Source organism: Bos mutus, chromosome 23, assembly GCF_027580195.1.
Source record: "Bos mutus isolate GX-2022 chromosome 23, NWIPB_WYAK_1.1, whole genome shotgun sequence".
NCBI lineage: Eukaryota > Metazoa > Chordata > Mammalia > Artiodactyla > Bovidae > Bos > Bos mutus.
The window spans coordinates 30,705,280-30,722,500 of NC_091639.1; the positions used below are offsets into that span (position 1 = coordinate 30,705,280).

The window sequence follows — 17,221 nt, forward strand, 5'->3', positions numbered from 1 at the left end:
GGGGCAGGTGCCTTAATTACCTCCCAGAAATGTCAGCAAGCCAGTTGTTCAGCCTCACAAGGAGAGAGCCTCACAAGGCTGTTGGGCCTGCAGCAAGTCACCCGCCTCGGCTGCCTTCCCACCGCCTCTAACTGGGAGGTCGACTGGGCGGCCCGTGTCCCAAGGCCCCGGAGGAGGGAAGGCTGGCCTTCTGGTTCTCTAGGGGGCAGCAAACACCCCTTTTCTGTTCCGCAAACGCCGGTCGGCATGTGTTTCTCATCACACCACTGTTTGTTAAAGCTGCCAGAGAGCCAAGAACTTGTGGGAGCCTTTTTCCCCTTAGTTTTATGTTTTAAAGGAAAAAAAAAAACACATACAAACACTCCAACAATCTTTTTAAAAGATTACATTTGGCCCTACAAAGCATTTGGTGTCAAAATGAGGAATCCAGGAGGTCTCAAGTAGTTTCTAAATGAGACTCGCTTCCATCCCCCTGGTTAGACTGGCCCAGTTAATGCTCCACAGGGAAGCCCCGGGATTATAGTTGATGTGCTGGCCTTTGCCATTCATCCTGGTGGAATGGCCCGAGTTAACGGGATCCTTAAGGGAGAGTCAGGACGCCAGACTCCGGCCACCCTTCTACCCAGAGCTTATTGTATGACCCTGGGCAAGCCTCGCCCCCTCTCAGACCTTCCCCATTCCTTTATCTCTGAAGATGCCTTTCAGCAGAAGTTCTGTGAATTCTTGAGTTTTTCAAAGCACTTTCCCGGACCTAGTTGTTGTTTGAAATAAACAGAGATAAAAATTCAGGAGCGTGAACTAGTGGGCTAGTTACATGTCTTGTCATTTAGTCAGTCAGCTGTCACGCAAGTTTTAACAGGGCTCAGAGCCAAAGTGGAACACACTTGGAGTTCATTCTTTTAAGACATGTCTACGGATATTTCACAGTAGTAATAATCACGAAGGTTCTTGTTGGTTCTCTGGGATGTGGAGCAGCAGCCTCAGTACAAGGGTGGGATGGCATAGTGGTTGAAAGTACAGTTCGTTCCCTACATACGAATGAGTTGCTTTCTGAGAGTGCTGTGCACAAGTCCAATTTGTTCTTAAGTCGGACAAAGTTAGCCTAGGAATGAAACTGACACAACTGGCAATATAGTACTGTACTGTAGAAGGTCTGTAATGCTTTATACACAAAGAATGCATAAAAAACAAATACAAAATAGTAAGACATCTTTATTCTTATAATACAGGACCTTGAAAAGTGCAGTAGTACGATACAACAGCTGGCCCTTGCTAGCAGGACCAGCTACACCACTGCTGCTTTTATGCTTACTTCCAGACATTCTGGGCTTTAAATACAGATACTCTCCTCTGTACACTGCTGTAGAGTAAAGTGCACAAAAGCACAGCCACTTATAGAGGGTACATGCACATGACCATTTGTGCCAGACACGTGAACTGATTTCAGTTCAGTTCAGTCACTCAGTCATGTCCGACTCTTTGCGACCCCATGGACTGCAGCATGCCAGGCCTCCCTGTCCATCATCAACTCCCGGAGTTCACTCAAACTCATGTCCATTGAGTCGGTGATGCCATCCAGCCATCTCATCCTCTGTTGTCCCCTTCTCCTCCTGCCTTCAATCTTTCCCAGCATCAGGGTCCTTTCAAATGAGTCAGCGCTTTGCATCAGGTGGCCAAAGTATTGGATTTTCAACTTCAACATCAGTCCTTCCAATGAACACTCAGGATTGATCTCCTTTAAGGATGGACAGGTTGGATCTCCTTGCAGTCCAAAGGACTCTCAATTCTCCAACACCAGAGTTCAAAAGCATCAGTTCTTTGGTGCCTAGCTTTCTTTATAGTCCAACTCTCACATCCATACATGACCACTGGAAAAACCATAGCCTTGACTAGATGGACCTTTGTTGGCAAAGTAATGTCTTTGCTTTTCAATATGCTGGCTAAGTTGGCCATAACTTTCCTTCCAAGGAGTAAGCGTCTTTTAATTTCATGGCTGTGAACTAACTTACATGAGTGGATATGTGAACACAGTTTTGCATCTTTGAAAGTTTGCAACTGGCAGGTTCATATGTAGGGGGCTTACTGTATGGACTTTGAAGTCAGGGAGAGAGGGGACATCCTTCCACTTTTCAGCTCATTAGGAAATGCGAGGTCAACACTCAGGCTGCCAGGAGAGGCCCTGGAATCAGCAGAGGTCACCCCATGAGGATGAGATGACTGTCTCCTCTTTTTCTCCAGTGTATCCCCAATGCCAGGGACAGGGCCTACCCCCTGGCCTGACTGCATGTTGGTTTAGTTACATGCTGTTCTTTTGTTCGGGGGTGTGGGGCTATGGTGAGTCAGTGAGACGTCCGTTGGAACTCTCAGCCAATCAGAGCATTTCCATCTGCAATCATATCTTTTCTTTTGCCACTATTTATAAAAAAAAAAAATTGTTTTGATGAGTGGCCAACTGTTTCGCTTCCCAGAATGAAGCTTAAGTGTGTATCTAAAATGCATGCATTGGAAATAAGAGATCTCAGAAACAGAGTGGAGAGAAATTTCCATGAGTGAGGTTGCCCAACCTTTCTGGAAAAAATACTGGAGTGGGCTGCCATTTCCTTCTCCAGGGAATTCTTCCTGACCCAGGGATTGAACCTGAGTCTCCTGCATTGGCAGGTGGATTCTGTACCAGCTGAGGCACCAGGGGAGCCAAAAGCAGCCATTGACAATATATACATAAATGGGTGTGGCTGTGTTTTATTTGTGAATGCTGAAATTGGAATTTCTTATTATTTTCACACATCACAAAATAATATCCCTCTTTTGATTTTTCAAAAGTATATATACTATTTTTAGCTCCTGGGAGCCACATAAACAAATGTTGGGCTGGGTTTGGCCCACCGGCCATAGTTGGCTCACCCCTGAGTTAGAGAAATTGCCCATCTCTTTGACTGTCACCAGATCACATCACAATCTTATTTCAAAGATGTTTCTATAGATAAAGCACTATTTGTTAGCCTTTTAGAGAAACAAAAGGTACCCTGGAACCCACTCATCTGCATATTTAAGATACAGTGTAAATATTGAGCTAAAATAAAAGCACTTAACATCCTGAACAGTAATTGCCCCAAGTCTAGTTACCAAAATCTGTTGAGGTTAATATTTGAAGACACATTTCCTACCAGGACAATCTTCAAGGGGGACATTATGCTATAAAGTCATCTCAATGACTCATACTGTTTAGAACACAGGCTGGAACTAGCATAGTCTCCCTGGACATGTGGTCCTCTGTCACCCAACCTGGGTTTGGTACCACCCACTCATGTTAAAGCTGAAACTCCAGTACTTTGGCCACCTCATGCGAAGAGTTGACTCATTGGAAAAGACTCTGATGCTGGGAGGGATTGGGGGCAGGAGGAGAAGGGGATGACAGAGGATGAGATGGCTGGATGGCATCTTTGACTCGATGGACGTGAGTCTGAGTGAACTCCGGGAGTTGGTGATGGACAGGGAGGCCTGGCGTGCTGCGATTCATGGGGTCGCAGAGTCGGACACGACTGAGCAACTGAACTGAACTGAACTCATGTTTGGCCCACACTGATCATGAAGAAATGGTTGGATAAGTGGAAGTCTGATCAAATGATGGCAGAAAAAACAACAACAGCAACAACAAACCCAAATATAAAATGCATTATCTAGTCCCTTCTGTTTTTATTATTTATCAAGCAAAAACAAGGAGTACTTTATATGTATTGATAATAATTTAAGACATTCAGTTTTAAGAACACGTCTGATTCTATGTGGGAAAGCCAAAATAGGAACGGATAATATTAAATTCGCTCATCTTGGAAGGTTACCTAGCATCTTGTAGGGACAATCGCTTTGTGTTCGCAGTCAGAGCAGATGAATTGGTAATTCCCAGTGTATTCGGGGAGATATGTGTGCAGAACCAGCGCAGAGCGCCCCCTGGTGGCTGACGGCAGTCCTTCATGGTGCCCAGCCCAGCTCCCAGGAGTGTTTGGTGGCTTGGAGGGTAAATAGCAGAATGCAGGAGAGGCCACAGGACGTGGAACTTGAGAGCTGGGCTTCTAAGGTGAAACTGCCTGGTTGGATTCTTGCCTCTGACGCCTGGTCTCCTGAGCTTAGACAAATTGCTTAGCTTCTCTGCACCTTTTTGTCTCCTGTGGGAAAGAAAGCTAATGACAATAACAGTGAAATTTTGAGGAATAAATGATGAATCTGGCAAGGCTTTAGGATAGTGCCTGGCCCAGAGTGGACACTCAGTACAAGTAAGCTTTTACTGATATCAGAGAAGAGATGTGAGGAAGTGAGAGGATCGCTGCTCCAGGGCCCAGAAACCAGGCTCTCATGGCCCCTCCACTATTTATTATCCATGATAATAAATAATGACCCCAAATGGCCTAAATAATAAATGACTTCAAATGGTCATTTAACTTCTCTGGTCTCCAATTGCTTCCCTGTAAAATTAGATGATAACGCCTCATATCTGCCCAAGGGCAGAGGGCTGGACCCAGTGACTTTTGGAAGACTCGTCCAATGGCAGTATCTGAAATTAAACAGCCACTCAACATGGTCCAGGAGTAGGTGGCCCTAGCTAATGGGTCAGTGAAGGAACAAAAAAAAAAAAAAATGAAAGAAAAACAAATACTTGTTAAAGGTGTTTTGCTTCAAGTTATTTAAAACATTAAGCCAAAAAAAAAAAAAAAAAAAAAAAAAGGATTTTGCATTTTAAACATAAAGTAGCCAAACAGCTGGCAATCCACTCTTCACCGGAAGATCATAAAGGTCCACGTACTTAGTGATGATGCTGGTGAAGCAGTTGCCCCTGCCCCAGCTTCCATCCACTCTTGCCTGGCCATTCATGTAAAATGTTCATGAAATAATATCTTTTGCAAATTAGAATGGCTTGTTTTGATGGCACCAATGGGGTCAAAGCCATGGATTCCTCTACAACCAATTTTGCCTTCTTCAGTCTCACATGCCCCCTCCTCCCACCCCAACTTTGTGTGTCTGCTTTTTTTTTATGACGACACCAATCATTGGATTTAGGGACCACACTAAATCAGTACTATCTCGCCGTGAGACTCTTAACTAATTACATCTGCAAGGACTCTATTTCCAAATAAGGTCACATTCTGAGGTCCTGGGTGGACACGGATTGTAGAGATAACACTCAACACATTACAGGCTCCAAACAGCAAGTAAGCAAGATCACTGAGGATGTTTAAATGTTCCCCATGTGCTTCTCCTCTTTCTTATCCCTAAAAGGCCGCCCTCCCTATGGGCGTCTTCACGTACCTCTAACGACTGCCTTGCCCACGGGATAAAATGCAGCCCCCTCACTGGCACTACTGTTGAACCAAGGGTACAAATGCCCACCCTCCCTACAGATCCTGTTGGGGATCTGTTGGGGATCCTGTTGGGGAAACCTCAAAAGACTTATAGATCTTGCTGGAGACAAGAATGTTGTTCATCATGAGGTGACTGAAAGAGGCTCTCTCTTAAAGGACCTCCGAGTTCTCACTCACCTGAGAGCACGTCTTGCCTTCCAGGTACCCCAGACTGGCTGCGAAACATCGGGAATCCAACACGGCAGGCATCGACATCTTCGCCAAGTTCTCCGCCTACATCAAAAACACGAAGCAGCAGAGCAACGCTGGTGAGTGGCCCCCTGCCACCCAGCCCCCCACCCCTGGTGCTGTCCCGTGCCCAGGGCATCTTCAGATACTCACCAGAGTAGCACCTGGAGCCAGTGCTTTTATTTGTTCCTCCTGAGGCCCCTTGATGCAGGGGAGAGGGTGATGTTGCTTTCTGGCCAGCGCAGGAAAAGAGGCCGGTGGTCCTCGTTGTGGAATCAGAAGAGGGACGCTGTTTGCGTTCCGAGCCTGCCTTAGTGCACATCATGATACACTGCACGCAGGGTCCTGCCTTGGCCATGCGTGGCTCAGTCGCTAAGTTGTGTCTGACTCTTTGTGACCCTCTGTCCAGGCTGCTCTGTCCATGAGATTTCCCAGGCAAGAATACTGGAGTGGGTTGCCATTTCCTCCTCCAAGATATCTTCCTGGCCCAGGGATCAAACTGGCATCTCTTGCATATCCTGCATTGGTAGGCGGATTCTTTACCTCGGCACTACCTAGGAAGCCTGCTGTCCGTTTATTCCCGGTTCATAACCCTGCTCTATTCACAGGAAGTCCTGGTTGGAAGAACACATTGCAGCTGCCTTCTGGTCCCTGAAAGACTTCTCAGGGGGTTGACCAGAGGCCATGGTGGGACAGGGCTATCACCACTAATGTGCACACTCAAGGCAGAGCCTGACCCTCTGCACCCTCCGCACCAGCCCCCCCAACCCCGCCCCACCACCACCACTACGGCCAGTGCAGAGAATGATAGGAGCCTGTTCTCAAAGCCTGGCTCATCTTCCTGCTGCTTAGTCACTCAATTGTGTCCGACTCTTTGCGATCCCATGGACTGTAGCCCATCAGGCACCTCTGTCCATGGGGATTCTCCAGGCAAGAAGACTGGAGTGGGTTACCCTTCCCTCCTCCAGGGGATCTCCCCAACCCAGGGGTCGAACCCAGGTCTCCTGCATCGCAGGCGGATTGTGTACCATCCGAGCCACCAGCCACCAGGGAAGGGCTCATCCCCACTCGTCCCTTAACTTCAGGCACTGGCCACAGAGCTCAGGCTTGGTGGCCTCCAGTGCCTTCTCAGAGGGTTTGGAGCCCCTCGTTTAAGTTGATAGGATTTACTTATTTATTTTTGTCTGCACTGGATCTTCGTTGCTTTTAGAGACAGAGATTTATTTATGGTTGCGTCAGGCCTTGCTGTGGCATGCGGGATCTTCGTTGCAGGGCACAGGCTTCTCTCTAGTTGTGGCATGTGGGTTCAGTATTTGCAACTCTCCGGTGTAGTTGCCCCGAGGCATGTGGGATCTTAGTTCCCCAACCAGGCTTCGGACCCTTGTCCACTGCACTGGAAGGCACATTCTTAACCACTGGACTGCCAGGGAAGTCGCATAAGTTGATAGCATTTTTATTCCCTCATTTGACCTGGTCCTTTAGCATGAGTTAAAGTGATTTGAATAGCACTGTCCCATTGAGAACGTGTGACCCTTGAAGAACTGTGTTAGTCGCTGGGAGGAGAAGGAAGAAGGATGAGGAAGTTTGCTGGCCCCCTGAATAGAAGGATGGAGCCTAGCCCTGAGCCAGGCAGGGCAAGGGTGTCACGAAAACTTTGTGAATGGATGAGTGACTGAATAGTGATTGGTTGAACAGCACTCCCGGCATCTTCATGAATGAGTTAGAAATTGACTATATAACAGGTGATCATACAATGGATCCCGAAACCAGGTGGCCCATTGTCTTGGACCACCTTGGAGCTAACTGCTCCAGGAGCCCCGAGGAGAAAGGCACCTCTTTGGACCAAGGTGACAGGAAAGACAGCCATGCACGAGATGAAAGAGAAGAACTTTTGGCAGGAACTGTTGGTGCAGTGGGAAAGTAAGGGGTTCAGTGACAGCTCCTGCAGCCCTGGGGGTGCCAGGCACAAAACTAGGTTCTAGAAAAAGAAGCTAACCCAGTCTTCGAGGCCTGACTCGTGCAGAAGAAAAGGCTTACGTTCATAAAGATAACAAGACAAAAGGTGGGTGATGACTTCATCAAAGGGAGTTTGAAGGGCTGATTAGCTGGCCTGTGAACAGAGAAAAGAGTATCTCCCAAGGGATTCAGAGCAGCAAGGATTCACCTCTGGGTCGTCTGAGAAAGTTTCCTAAGGGATTTCAACCGGGTCATAAAGATTCAGGGGGATTCATTTGACTGGGAACACAGGGTGGAGGATGTGGGGAGGGTGAGAAGACTCCAGTGACAGAGACCCTCTGGAATCCAGAGACCACCAACTCCAGAGAAGCATCAGGAGTTGGCAGTGGCAGCCGGGGTGGAAGGGGAGGTGGGGAGGGCGTTGGATTTTACCCTGTGGGCAAGGTAGTCATTAGAGGTACATGAAGAGGTACCATAGGGAGGCCGGCCTTTTAGGGACGAGAAAAAGGAGAAACGTGGGAAATAATTTAAATATACTCAGTGCTCTTGCTTTGTTGCTATTTGGAGCCTTTAATGTGTTGAGTGTGGTCCCCACAGTCCATGTCCACCCGGGACCTCAGAGGGTGACCTTATTTGGAAATAGAGTCTTTGCAGATGTAAGTAGTTAAGAGTCTCAAGGTGAGAGAGTACTGATTTAGTGTGGTCCCTAAATCCAGTGATGGGGTCCTTCCTTGTATGAAGAAAAGAGGACACAGAGATGGGCGGCGGGCAGGGAGGGAGCGGGGAACGTGTGAAGACAGACAGGGAGTACAGAGCCTCTTTCTGCATCTGTTAAAACACAGATAGTGATGCTTTCAATTTCACCATCTGCCAAACAGGGTCATGAAGAGCATATCCAGGGTTTGTCATGCAGAGTCCTGTTATTTATAATTAGATGCTTGTAAATCCTTTAGCACACTGCCTGACTCATTGTAAATGCTCTTTAAATGTTAACTTTGATTATTCCTAGAGCAAAAATGAGATAAACATGAATACTGGCATCAGAAACTGCTGCTTAAGCTCTTACTTCATGAGCCCTAATGAGCACTTTCAAATCTCCCAAATAAGTCTCTCTTTGACTTATTTAATTCTGTTTCCCATTTCCTGGGTGCATTTCCTTCCTCTCCAAGGTAGACAGTTGCTCTCTTGGTCCGCAGATGTGCAACCTGCAGATGTGAAGGGACTTGAGTGACTGTGGATTTCTGGTACCCGAGGGAGTCCATGAGTGAGGAGAGGAGCACTTTAGGGACAGCACCCAAGGATCACCCACATAAGTGTGATCAGAGGGACTGGAGGAAGGAGCCAGGGAGGACGATTAAGAAGGAATAGCAAGTGAGGAAAGGGGCCCAGCGGTGGGGGGATCATGAAGATGAGGAAGAAAAACATTACGAAAAAGTTTGATCTGTGATATGAAATACCACACAGCTCATGCTAGACTTTGCTTCTTGTGTTCAGTTTTCTGGACGCGTCCTCAGGCACCCTTCTCTGACTGTTTCTCTCATCTGCATCAGCCGGTTATTCAGACCCTACTCAAAAGACTGGCCAGGCAGACCAGGAGCACAGGCCCTTCTCCCTTGGAAAGTGGAGGTGCAGCAGGAGATTGAGAACCCACGTGGCCCAAGGAAGGGCATCTTTGAAACAGGAGAGAGTGGCCCTGCATTTAGATTTGGTTGCAGGAGTCCCTACTCTGGGCCCTACACATTTGTCTTTCAACCTTGCAAGGAAAAGTTATGTGATTTGTTCAGCCTTGCAAGTTTATGGAGTGCTGCAGCAGAAGGATGGTGGGGAAGGGCGGGGAAGGCACGAGCTTCGTCCGTCTCAGCTTTGGCAAGCCCGGTAACAAGCCTGGCGCTCGCTGCACTCAGCTCCATCCTCACCTTGCATGCTGCCTCCCTCCGCCCGCCCGGCAAAGGCCACTTCCATCCACGCTGCTGATTCTGTGCCTAATGGCCTTGCCTCTCTTCGAGTCCCCCTCCTGGCCCTTCTCTGTTCACCTTCCTCATAGATACAGCCGTGGCACACCGACCTCAGTGACCCGAGACGGGTGGCAACCCTCAGACCGAGCAGCTCCAAGTCCCCTCTCCTGGAGCCCACGTTGGCTCAGTGTTCTGCCCACTGGGATGTCAGTTTGGCTTCTTGGGTGTCTCCCTTCCCTCAAGGGGTTTCTTTGACACCTTGCTTTACCTGCTCACCCCCACTTTTATCTGTTATCTCATAAGAGGACCTGGGCTTCTCTCTTTGAATATCCATCTTGCATTTTGCATTTCTTACCCTCAAACTGCTGTTTGAACATACTCTGCCAAACCCCTTGGCTATCAAGGAACTCATTTTAGCTTTATTTATTGTAATCCAGGCATAAATACTGTATTTTACTTTCTTTTCCCCAACCTCTCTTTTCCTTTCTGCTTTAGTCCTATCCATCTACTGGTTTATTTCACTTTTCGTACCTACTGCAGGTTCCAGACAATCAACAAAGGGATTGTTTTGCGTTCTTTATTCCTCTTCACTCTAATTAAAGTCCTTTGTTAATTCCTCCAGCCCTATCACGTGTCCCTAGATGTATTAATATCTGTGCCCCTATGATGGTCTCATTTTTGGCTTGCGGTGCATCCTTATGTACTTTTCTCCATTTCCTTCTTGGTTGGAGGGTAAGTGGACATGTACGTACCTGTGGACTGAGGACAAAAATCCAGTTGTCGTTTCTCCTGGCCTGTTCATGTTTGCGTCTTCCTTCCTTTATCCTTGTGCACAAGTCCACATCCACGGCGCTCTCTTCCTCTGCTAAGAGGTCTAAGAGTCCCAAACCTACCTGTTTGTGTCTAATCCAAGCAGATCCTGTGCTTTCCTCCCCACCTTTGCATATTCCTTTTTCACATATCTGACACAGACTGCGGAGCCCACCTCTTTCTCTGCTAAGTGCTGTTTTTCCAACTTGGATGATTTTGGTCTTTCAAGACTCCCTTGGAGTTCCCTCACCTTCTGCCGCCTCAAGTCTGGCTTTCTGTCTTATTTCCGTCTCTGTTTCCATCTATCCTGGGGGCTTTCTTTCTATTTTAAAATGTATACTCCACTCAAACCAGACAGGCTTTATAGCCACTCACAGGGGGACGAAAAACACTGCAAAGCAGCATATTCTAGAAGGAGGTGAGAAAGAAAAACAAGGCTGGAGGAAGGGGGGGCCATGAAACAAGCCCAGGGCAAGAGAGACAGGAAAATCAACTCCTAGAGCCCTGTGCTGGAAGCGATGACAGACCACAGCCCCTGGGCGAGATGAAGGCAAACCTGCCCCCAGGAGAGTGACAAGTGTTCCTGACGTGGGGCTGGAGCTGCAGTCACAGAAAAGCTGTTACTGTCCTTCTCTTCGTCCATCCGTCTCTGTGACTCCCCTTCACGCTGTCCTGGAGTCCAGGCCGGGTGGCGTCGTGGCAGTGTGACTTCTCTGTCTTCACCCCCCGCTTTGGCTGCACCCCTCTCACCAGTCTCCTCTTCACCCGCCCTTGCTACACCTGATGTCCATCTTCTTTTTCTTCATCATCTTCTCTAGAAGACCCGGGAGAGCTCCCTGGAGCCTCTGGCCTGTGCCACCAACTTTCTTGCTTCTCTCCATTACTTCCAAGACTTGGAGTGTCCTGTTGATGCCTGTCACTCTCTCTCTTTTTAGTCTCCTTCCCAGATGGATTCTCTCTCTCTCTTTTTCCCCCTTGGCCACACTGTGGGGCACGTGGAATCTTAGTGCCTCAACCAGGTATTGAACCCCTGCATTGGAGGGGCAGAGTCTTAACCCTTGGACCACCCAGGAAGTCCCAAGGGCAGAATTTTAAATCACTCTGTGTCTCCATTTGTGCAGTTTCCATGCAACCCAATCAAGCATGGCCTAGACCAACCTTCATAAATGTCATCAGTGGGGCTAAATGAAATAGGCATTTAATTAATTCACTCATAATTTAATAGTTTATTGTTTAGTAGAGTTGATTTACAATGTTGTATTAGTTTCAGGTATACAGCAAAGTGATTCAGACATAGATATAGATATATATAATATATATACATAAAGAATATATGTATAGATTCTTTTTCAGATCCTTTTTCGTTATAGGTTATTCTTTTTCATATTCTTTTCCGTCATAAGGTTATTATCAAGATACTGACTATAGTTCTCTGTGCTATACAGTAGGTCTTGCTGTTTTATATATTTTATATATAGCAAATCTGTTAATCCTGAACTCCCAATTTATCCCTCGCCCCTCGTTTTTTAAATTGAGGTGTAATTGGGGCTTCCCTGGTGGCTCAAACAGTAAAGAATGTGCCTACAATGCAGAAGATCCAGGTTTGATCTCTGGGTCTGGAAGATCCTCTGGAGGAGGGCATGGTAACCCATGCCAGTGTTCTTGCCTGGAGAATTCCATGGATAGAGGAGCCTGGCAAACTACAGTCCATGGGGTCACAAAGAGTCAGACACGACTGAGCGACTAACACTGTCTTTGACACAGAACCTCGTATTAGTTTCAGGTGGACAACATGGTTTTGTGGAACACAATATTTGTATTCGTTGCAAAATGATCATCACAATAAGCCTAGTTAACACCACCATTATACATTACGAAGCAGATTTTTTTCTTGTGATGAGAACCTTTAAGATTTACTCTGTTAGCAACTTTCAAACATGCAGTACAGCATTATTAAGTACAGTTGCCATGCTGTTGGAGAAGGCGATGGCACCTCACTCCAGTACTCTTGCCTGGAGAATCCTATGGATGGAGGAGCCTGGTGGGCTGCAGTCCATGGGGTCGCTAAGGGTCGGACACGACCGGGCGACTTCCCTTTCACTTTTCACTTTCATGCATTGGAGAAGGAAATGGCAACCCACTCCAGTGTTCTTGCCTGGAGAATCCCAGGGACAGAGGAGCCTGGTGGGCTGCCGTCTATGGGGTCGCCAGAGTCGGACACGACTGAAGCGACTTAGCAGCAGCAGCGGCAGCCATGCTGTGCATTATATGCCCAGGGCTTATTTACTTTAAACCAGAAGTTTATAACTTTTGACCTCCTCTGCCCATTTTGCTTGCTCCCTACCCCTGGCCTTGGGCAGCTGCCAATCTATTTTCTGTTATTTATGAGCTCTTCTTTTTTGGGTTTGGTTTTGTGTTTAGATCCCACAGTAAGTGAGATCATACACTGCTTGTCTGTCTCTGGCATTTCACTCAGCATAATGCCCTCCAGGTCCATCCATGTTGTTGCAAATGGCAAGATTTCCTTCTTTTTGCCACTGAATAATATTCCAGAGTGAGTGTGTCTATACAAACATATGTCACATTTTCTTTATCCATTCATCCATTGATGGACACCTCGGTTGCGTCCAAAGTGAAAATGAAAGTCACTCAGTCATGTCTGACTCTTTGTGACCCCATGGACAGTCCATGGAATTCTCCAGGCCAGAATACTGGAGTGGGTAGCCTTTCCCTTCACCAGGGGATCTTCCCAACCCCCGGATCAAACCCAGGTCTCCTGCATTGCAGGCAGATCCTTTACCAACTGAGTCACAAGAGAAGCCTAAGAATACTGGAATGGGTAGCCTATCCCTTCTCCAGCAGATCTTCCCAACCCAGGAATCGAACTGGGGTCTCCTGCATTGCAGGCAGATCCTTTACCAACTGAGCTATCAGGGAAGCCCATGGACATAGTCTGTGTCTTGGCTATTATGGATCATGCTGCAATATACAGGAGGATGAAGATATCTTTTTGAGTTAGTATTTTTGTTTTCTTTGGCTAAATACTCAGGAGTGGAATTGCTGGATCATGCTTATCCCTTTTTTATGAAGACTGATGGGCCTCTTTGCTGAGTTTACAAAGATGTACTCCTTCCTAACTATGGAAGACAGTGGGATAGTGTAACATACACTTGTTAAAATATTTGTCCTGATAAGATAATTCTAACTTCCTAAGTAGAGTCCTAAGATCCCTCTCTTGGGTACCGATGATGTGCTGGCCCCAGGGCTGTGTGTTTAGAGTCCCAGCCTTGGACTGAGTCATCTCTCTAGCTTTTGCCCTTCATTAGTTGTAAGTATAATAGCTGTATTTTCCAATAAGAAACAAAAAAATGCCTTCACGCTTTCACTTAAACTCTTGTTAAGATTTTGATGGTAAGACACAGTCTGATTTCAAAAATGTGAAGTGTGAAAAAAGTGTGTATCTTAGTCTTGATGAAATATGGAAGGTGGTTCCCATAGTTCTTTTAAAATCTAACATTCTGTTACTTCCTAGAGGCTGTGCGTGAGAAATGTCAAACCCTCCTTTCTGCTTGACCTTGGGCTACCCTATTGGAAAGAAGTGAATTGAGGTCAATATTGCTTCCAGATCCCTCTGGGATGGCTGTCCTAACCCCATATCCAATAAAGGGTCAGTTCTGCCCTCTGTCTTTCCTGCCTGGAAACAAGTAGTGCTTATCTCTTAGCTTGAGGGCTTCCCTGGTGGCTCAGACAGTAAAGAATCTACTTGCAATGCAGAAGACCTAAGTTCGACCCCTGGGTCGGGAAGATCCCCTGGAGAAGGAAATGCAATCCACTCCAGTATTCTTGCCTGGAGAATCCCATGGACAGAGGAGCCTGGTGGGCTTTGCAGACCATGGGGTCTGCAAAGAGTCAGACACGACTGAGCAACTAACGCTCTCTTTCTTAGCTCCAAGGGTTGGCAAACTTTTAGACCTTTTGGGCTATCTAGGATGTGTTCTTGCCTGGAGAATCCCAGGGACAGGGGAGCCTCATGGGCTGCTGTCTATGGGGTCACACAGAGTCAGACATGACTGAAGTGACTTAGCAGCAGCAGCAGCAGCAGCAGGATGTCACTGCTGCTCAGCTCCCCTGCTGGAACACTACAGCAGCCACAGACAATATGGAAACACATGGGCATGGCTGTGTTCCAATACACTTCATTTATGGACACTGAAATTTGAATTTCACGTCATTTTCAGGGTCACAAAGTATTATTCTATTTTGACTTTTTTCCCTAACCATCCAAAAACATAAAACTCATTCCTAGCTTGAGGGCAGTGCAGAAATAGGCAATGGGCTGGATCTCGATTTGGTCCTTGGACTATAATTTTTTAGTCCAAAAAGTTTGGACTAAAATTATAATTTTATAACAGTCCAAGCTCTGTTTTAGGTAGTCTCAGGCTACAATAGCAAGTTCTCTTAATTTCTATACCTCTCAGCTGCCTTGTCTCTAATATGGAGATTATAACAGTGTCTTATCCTGCACTGTCGTGTTGATTAAATGAATGAATGAATTGAAGCACTTCAGACAACACTGTTAAGTCGCTTCAGTTGTGTCTAACTCTTTGCGACCCTATGGACCATAGCGCACCTGGCTCCTCTGTCCATCAGCTCCTTTGTTCACTGGAGTAGGTTATCATGCCCTCCTCCAGGGAATCTTCCCTACCCAGGGATCAAACCCTCCTTTGTTAAGTCTCCTGCATTGGCAGGTGTGTTCTTTACCACCAGTGCCACCTGGGAAGCCCCTTCAGACAGTAGGCACCAATATGCCATGGCTGTTACTGCTTCTGCTATTCATTTCAAGAGTTCACCCCAGATTCAGGAGTACCTTCCCTCTGGACTGGGCAGCCCAGCTTTCTGGGTAATGCAGAAGTGTGTGCTGCCCTCTTCTGGCAGGTGGAGGAATCCGCCCTAGAGACGGATAATCATGCTTCAATATAGGGAGACCGGTGGACTTTGAAGCATCTTCTCTGTGTTCTGGGACTCGGTTAAGCCTCGGCTTTAGCTGGGGGTTCCAGAAGAGGCTCGGTTTCATTCGGGGGCTCGAAGCCACCTTGGTTTATCTGTGCCCCGCACCCAGAGTTGGGCAAGTGCCCCAGACCCCACAGATCCTCCAGAGGTCGCTGGCTGCCTGCTGATAAGCTCTTCGCCATCCACTGCTTCTTTCTCCCTTGCTCTCCCCCTCCCATCACCTCTAGTCTTTGCTTTTATGAACTTCCTTGACCTAAAATAGGAAAGTGTTTGCAAGGAGTCAGAGCGGCCTGGGAGGGCTGTTAGCCCAGAACTAACAAGCCCGTTACTATCAAAGCCCCCGTGCTGTCTCCCGCAGCCTCGTGAAAGCCAACTTCTGTCGGGGGTGGGGGTGGAGGGGGTGGCAGGAGGCGGGGTGGAGCGTTTTTCCAGATTCCCCAGGATGTGGTGAGCCGCGTTCAGAAGCCAGTGTGTGCATTTATTATTCCCAACCAGCCATTTCCCGCGCGGGCCCTTCTTTCCTGCGCCTCTTCCTCCCGCCCTCGGCCCCAGGTCACGGAGGCCCAGGCTGGAGGCCAGGCCTTCCCAAGGGAATGGGTACGACCTCCCGCATTCAGCCTCCCGCTCGGAGGTGAAAGCGAAGGCAATATGTCAGCAGTATTGGGAGTAGGAAAGTGCGTCGTAATCAGCCTGCTGCAAGACAGAGATCTTGAGGTGGCCGAGGGCTCCCAGATCTATTCTACAGGGGACCCTGAGCTGTTCTTTTGGAGGAAGATAGCTGGGTCCAACTCAAGACAGACGGTTACTGGGAAGAAGGCCTGAGCCCAGGCTGTTATCACAGGGCAGCTCTGGGGTGGTCCCCGGACCACCGCAGGGCTGAGGATAAGGAAGGGGCTGTCTCCACACTTCCTCACAAAGCAGTCTCTGCTGTCTCATTTCAAAAACCGCCTCTGGTCATAAAGGAACCCTTCAGGCTGCCTTCCCTGGCCACCCTTGAATGCACAGGGCCAACTAGGGGTCTTTTGTTTGTTTGTTTGTTGGGTTAACGTTTTGCTTTGATTAACATTCTTACAAGGAAAAACAACCTAGGCTCTGTGGGACTCACCTCCGAGGTGTGGAGGCTCTGAAGAGGTGCTTAGCTGTCTTCTTACCCTTGGGGGGCAGGGGGGGCGGGTCCTAGAAGCTAAGAGCTGGAGGGCGGGGAGAGGGCGAGGAGCTCCTGCGGACTCTTGCCCAGAGCATCCCTTCCAGAGACGGTCTCGGACTTGGCTCATGATCAAGGCCGATGTGGCCACGTCTAATTTCAGAGGTGCTGCACCCCAAACAAATGGGGAAGGCGGTTGGGGCGTCGGGCTGTTGAAGCGGGCAGGCCCGGGGAGGGAGGAGGGAGAAGGGGGCGGGAGGGGAGGGTCCTGCGTGGGTGGGCGCATTCATTAGTGGAGGGAGCGTGTTAGCTGTGTGGGCTCCCGGCAGCAGAGCCGAGACCACCAACACCATTCCATGTGCTGGAATTTCCCGCCGTCTGACCAGAACGAGCTCGCCTGGCCTGGCCTGGCCTCGGATCAAGGCCTGGGGAATAAAGGAACATTAAACGACTAATTCGAACATGAGTTCAGTGCTCTTTCACCTTTGGCTACCGTTACTTTATCCTGTGCGCTGGATACCGCCTGTGCAGTCTGCACGTGGGAACTCAAGCTGTCGCTCTGTCTCTCCCCTTCCATGTATACACATGCACACGCGCGCGCACGCGCACACCCAGCTTGTGTGTGCGCTTATATCTCTATGCACCAGTAGAAGCCATTACAGGAAGTCCCCTACGTAGGAACCTTTAATTTAACAAACTTTCAAAGATGTGAATCTGTGTTTGCACGTCCAGTCACATAAGTTAGTTCATGTGTTGGGGTACCT

At 48.0% G+C, this 17,221-nt stretch overlaps 1 protein-coding gene across 2 annotated transcripts in view; it reads left to right on the forward strand.

The window, feature by feature from the left end:
• Window positions 1-17,221, forward strand: part of CLIC5 (chloride intracellular channel 5) — a 172,695-nt gene that overhangs the window by 128,116 nt on the left and 27,358 nt on the right. For both annotated transcript variants that reach the window (XM_070360715.1, XM_070360716.1), the window contains exon 4: window positions 5,556-5,662. In XM_070360715.1, the coding sequence (XP_070216816.1) occupies window positions 5,556-5,662 (107 nt within the window). The remainder of the gene's footprint in view (window positions 1-5,555; window positions 5,663-17,221) is intronic.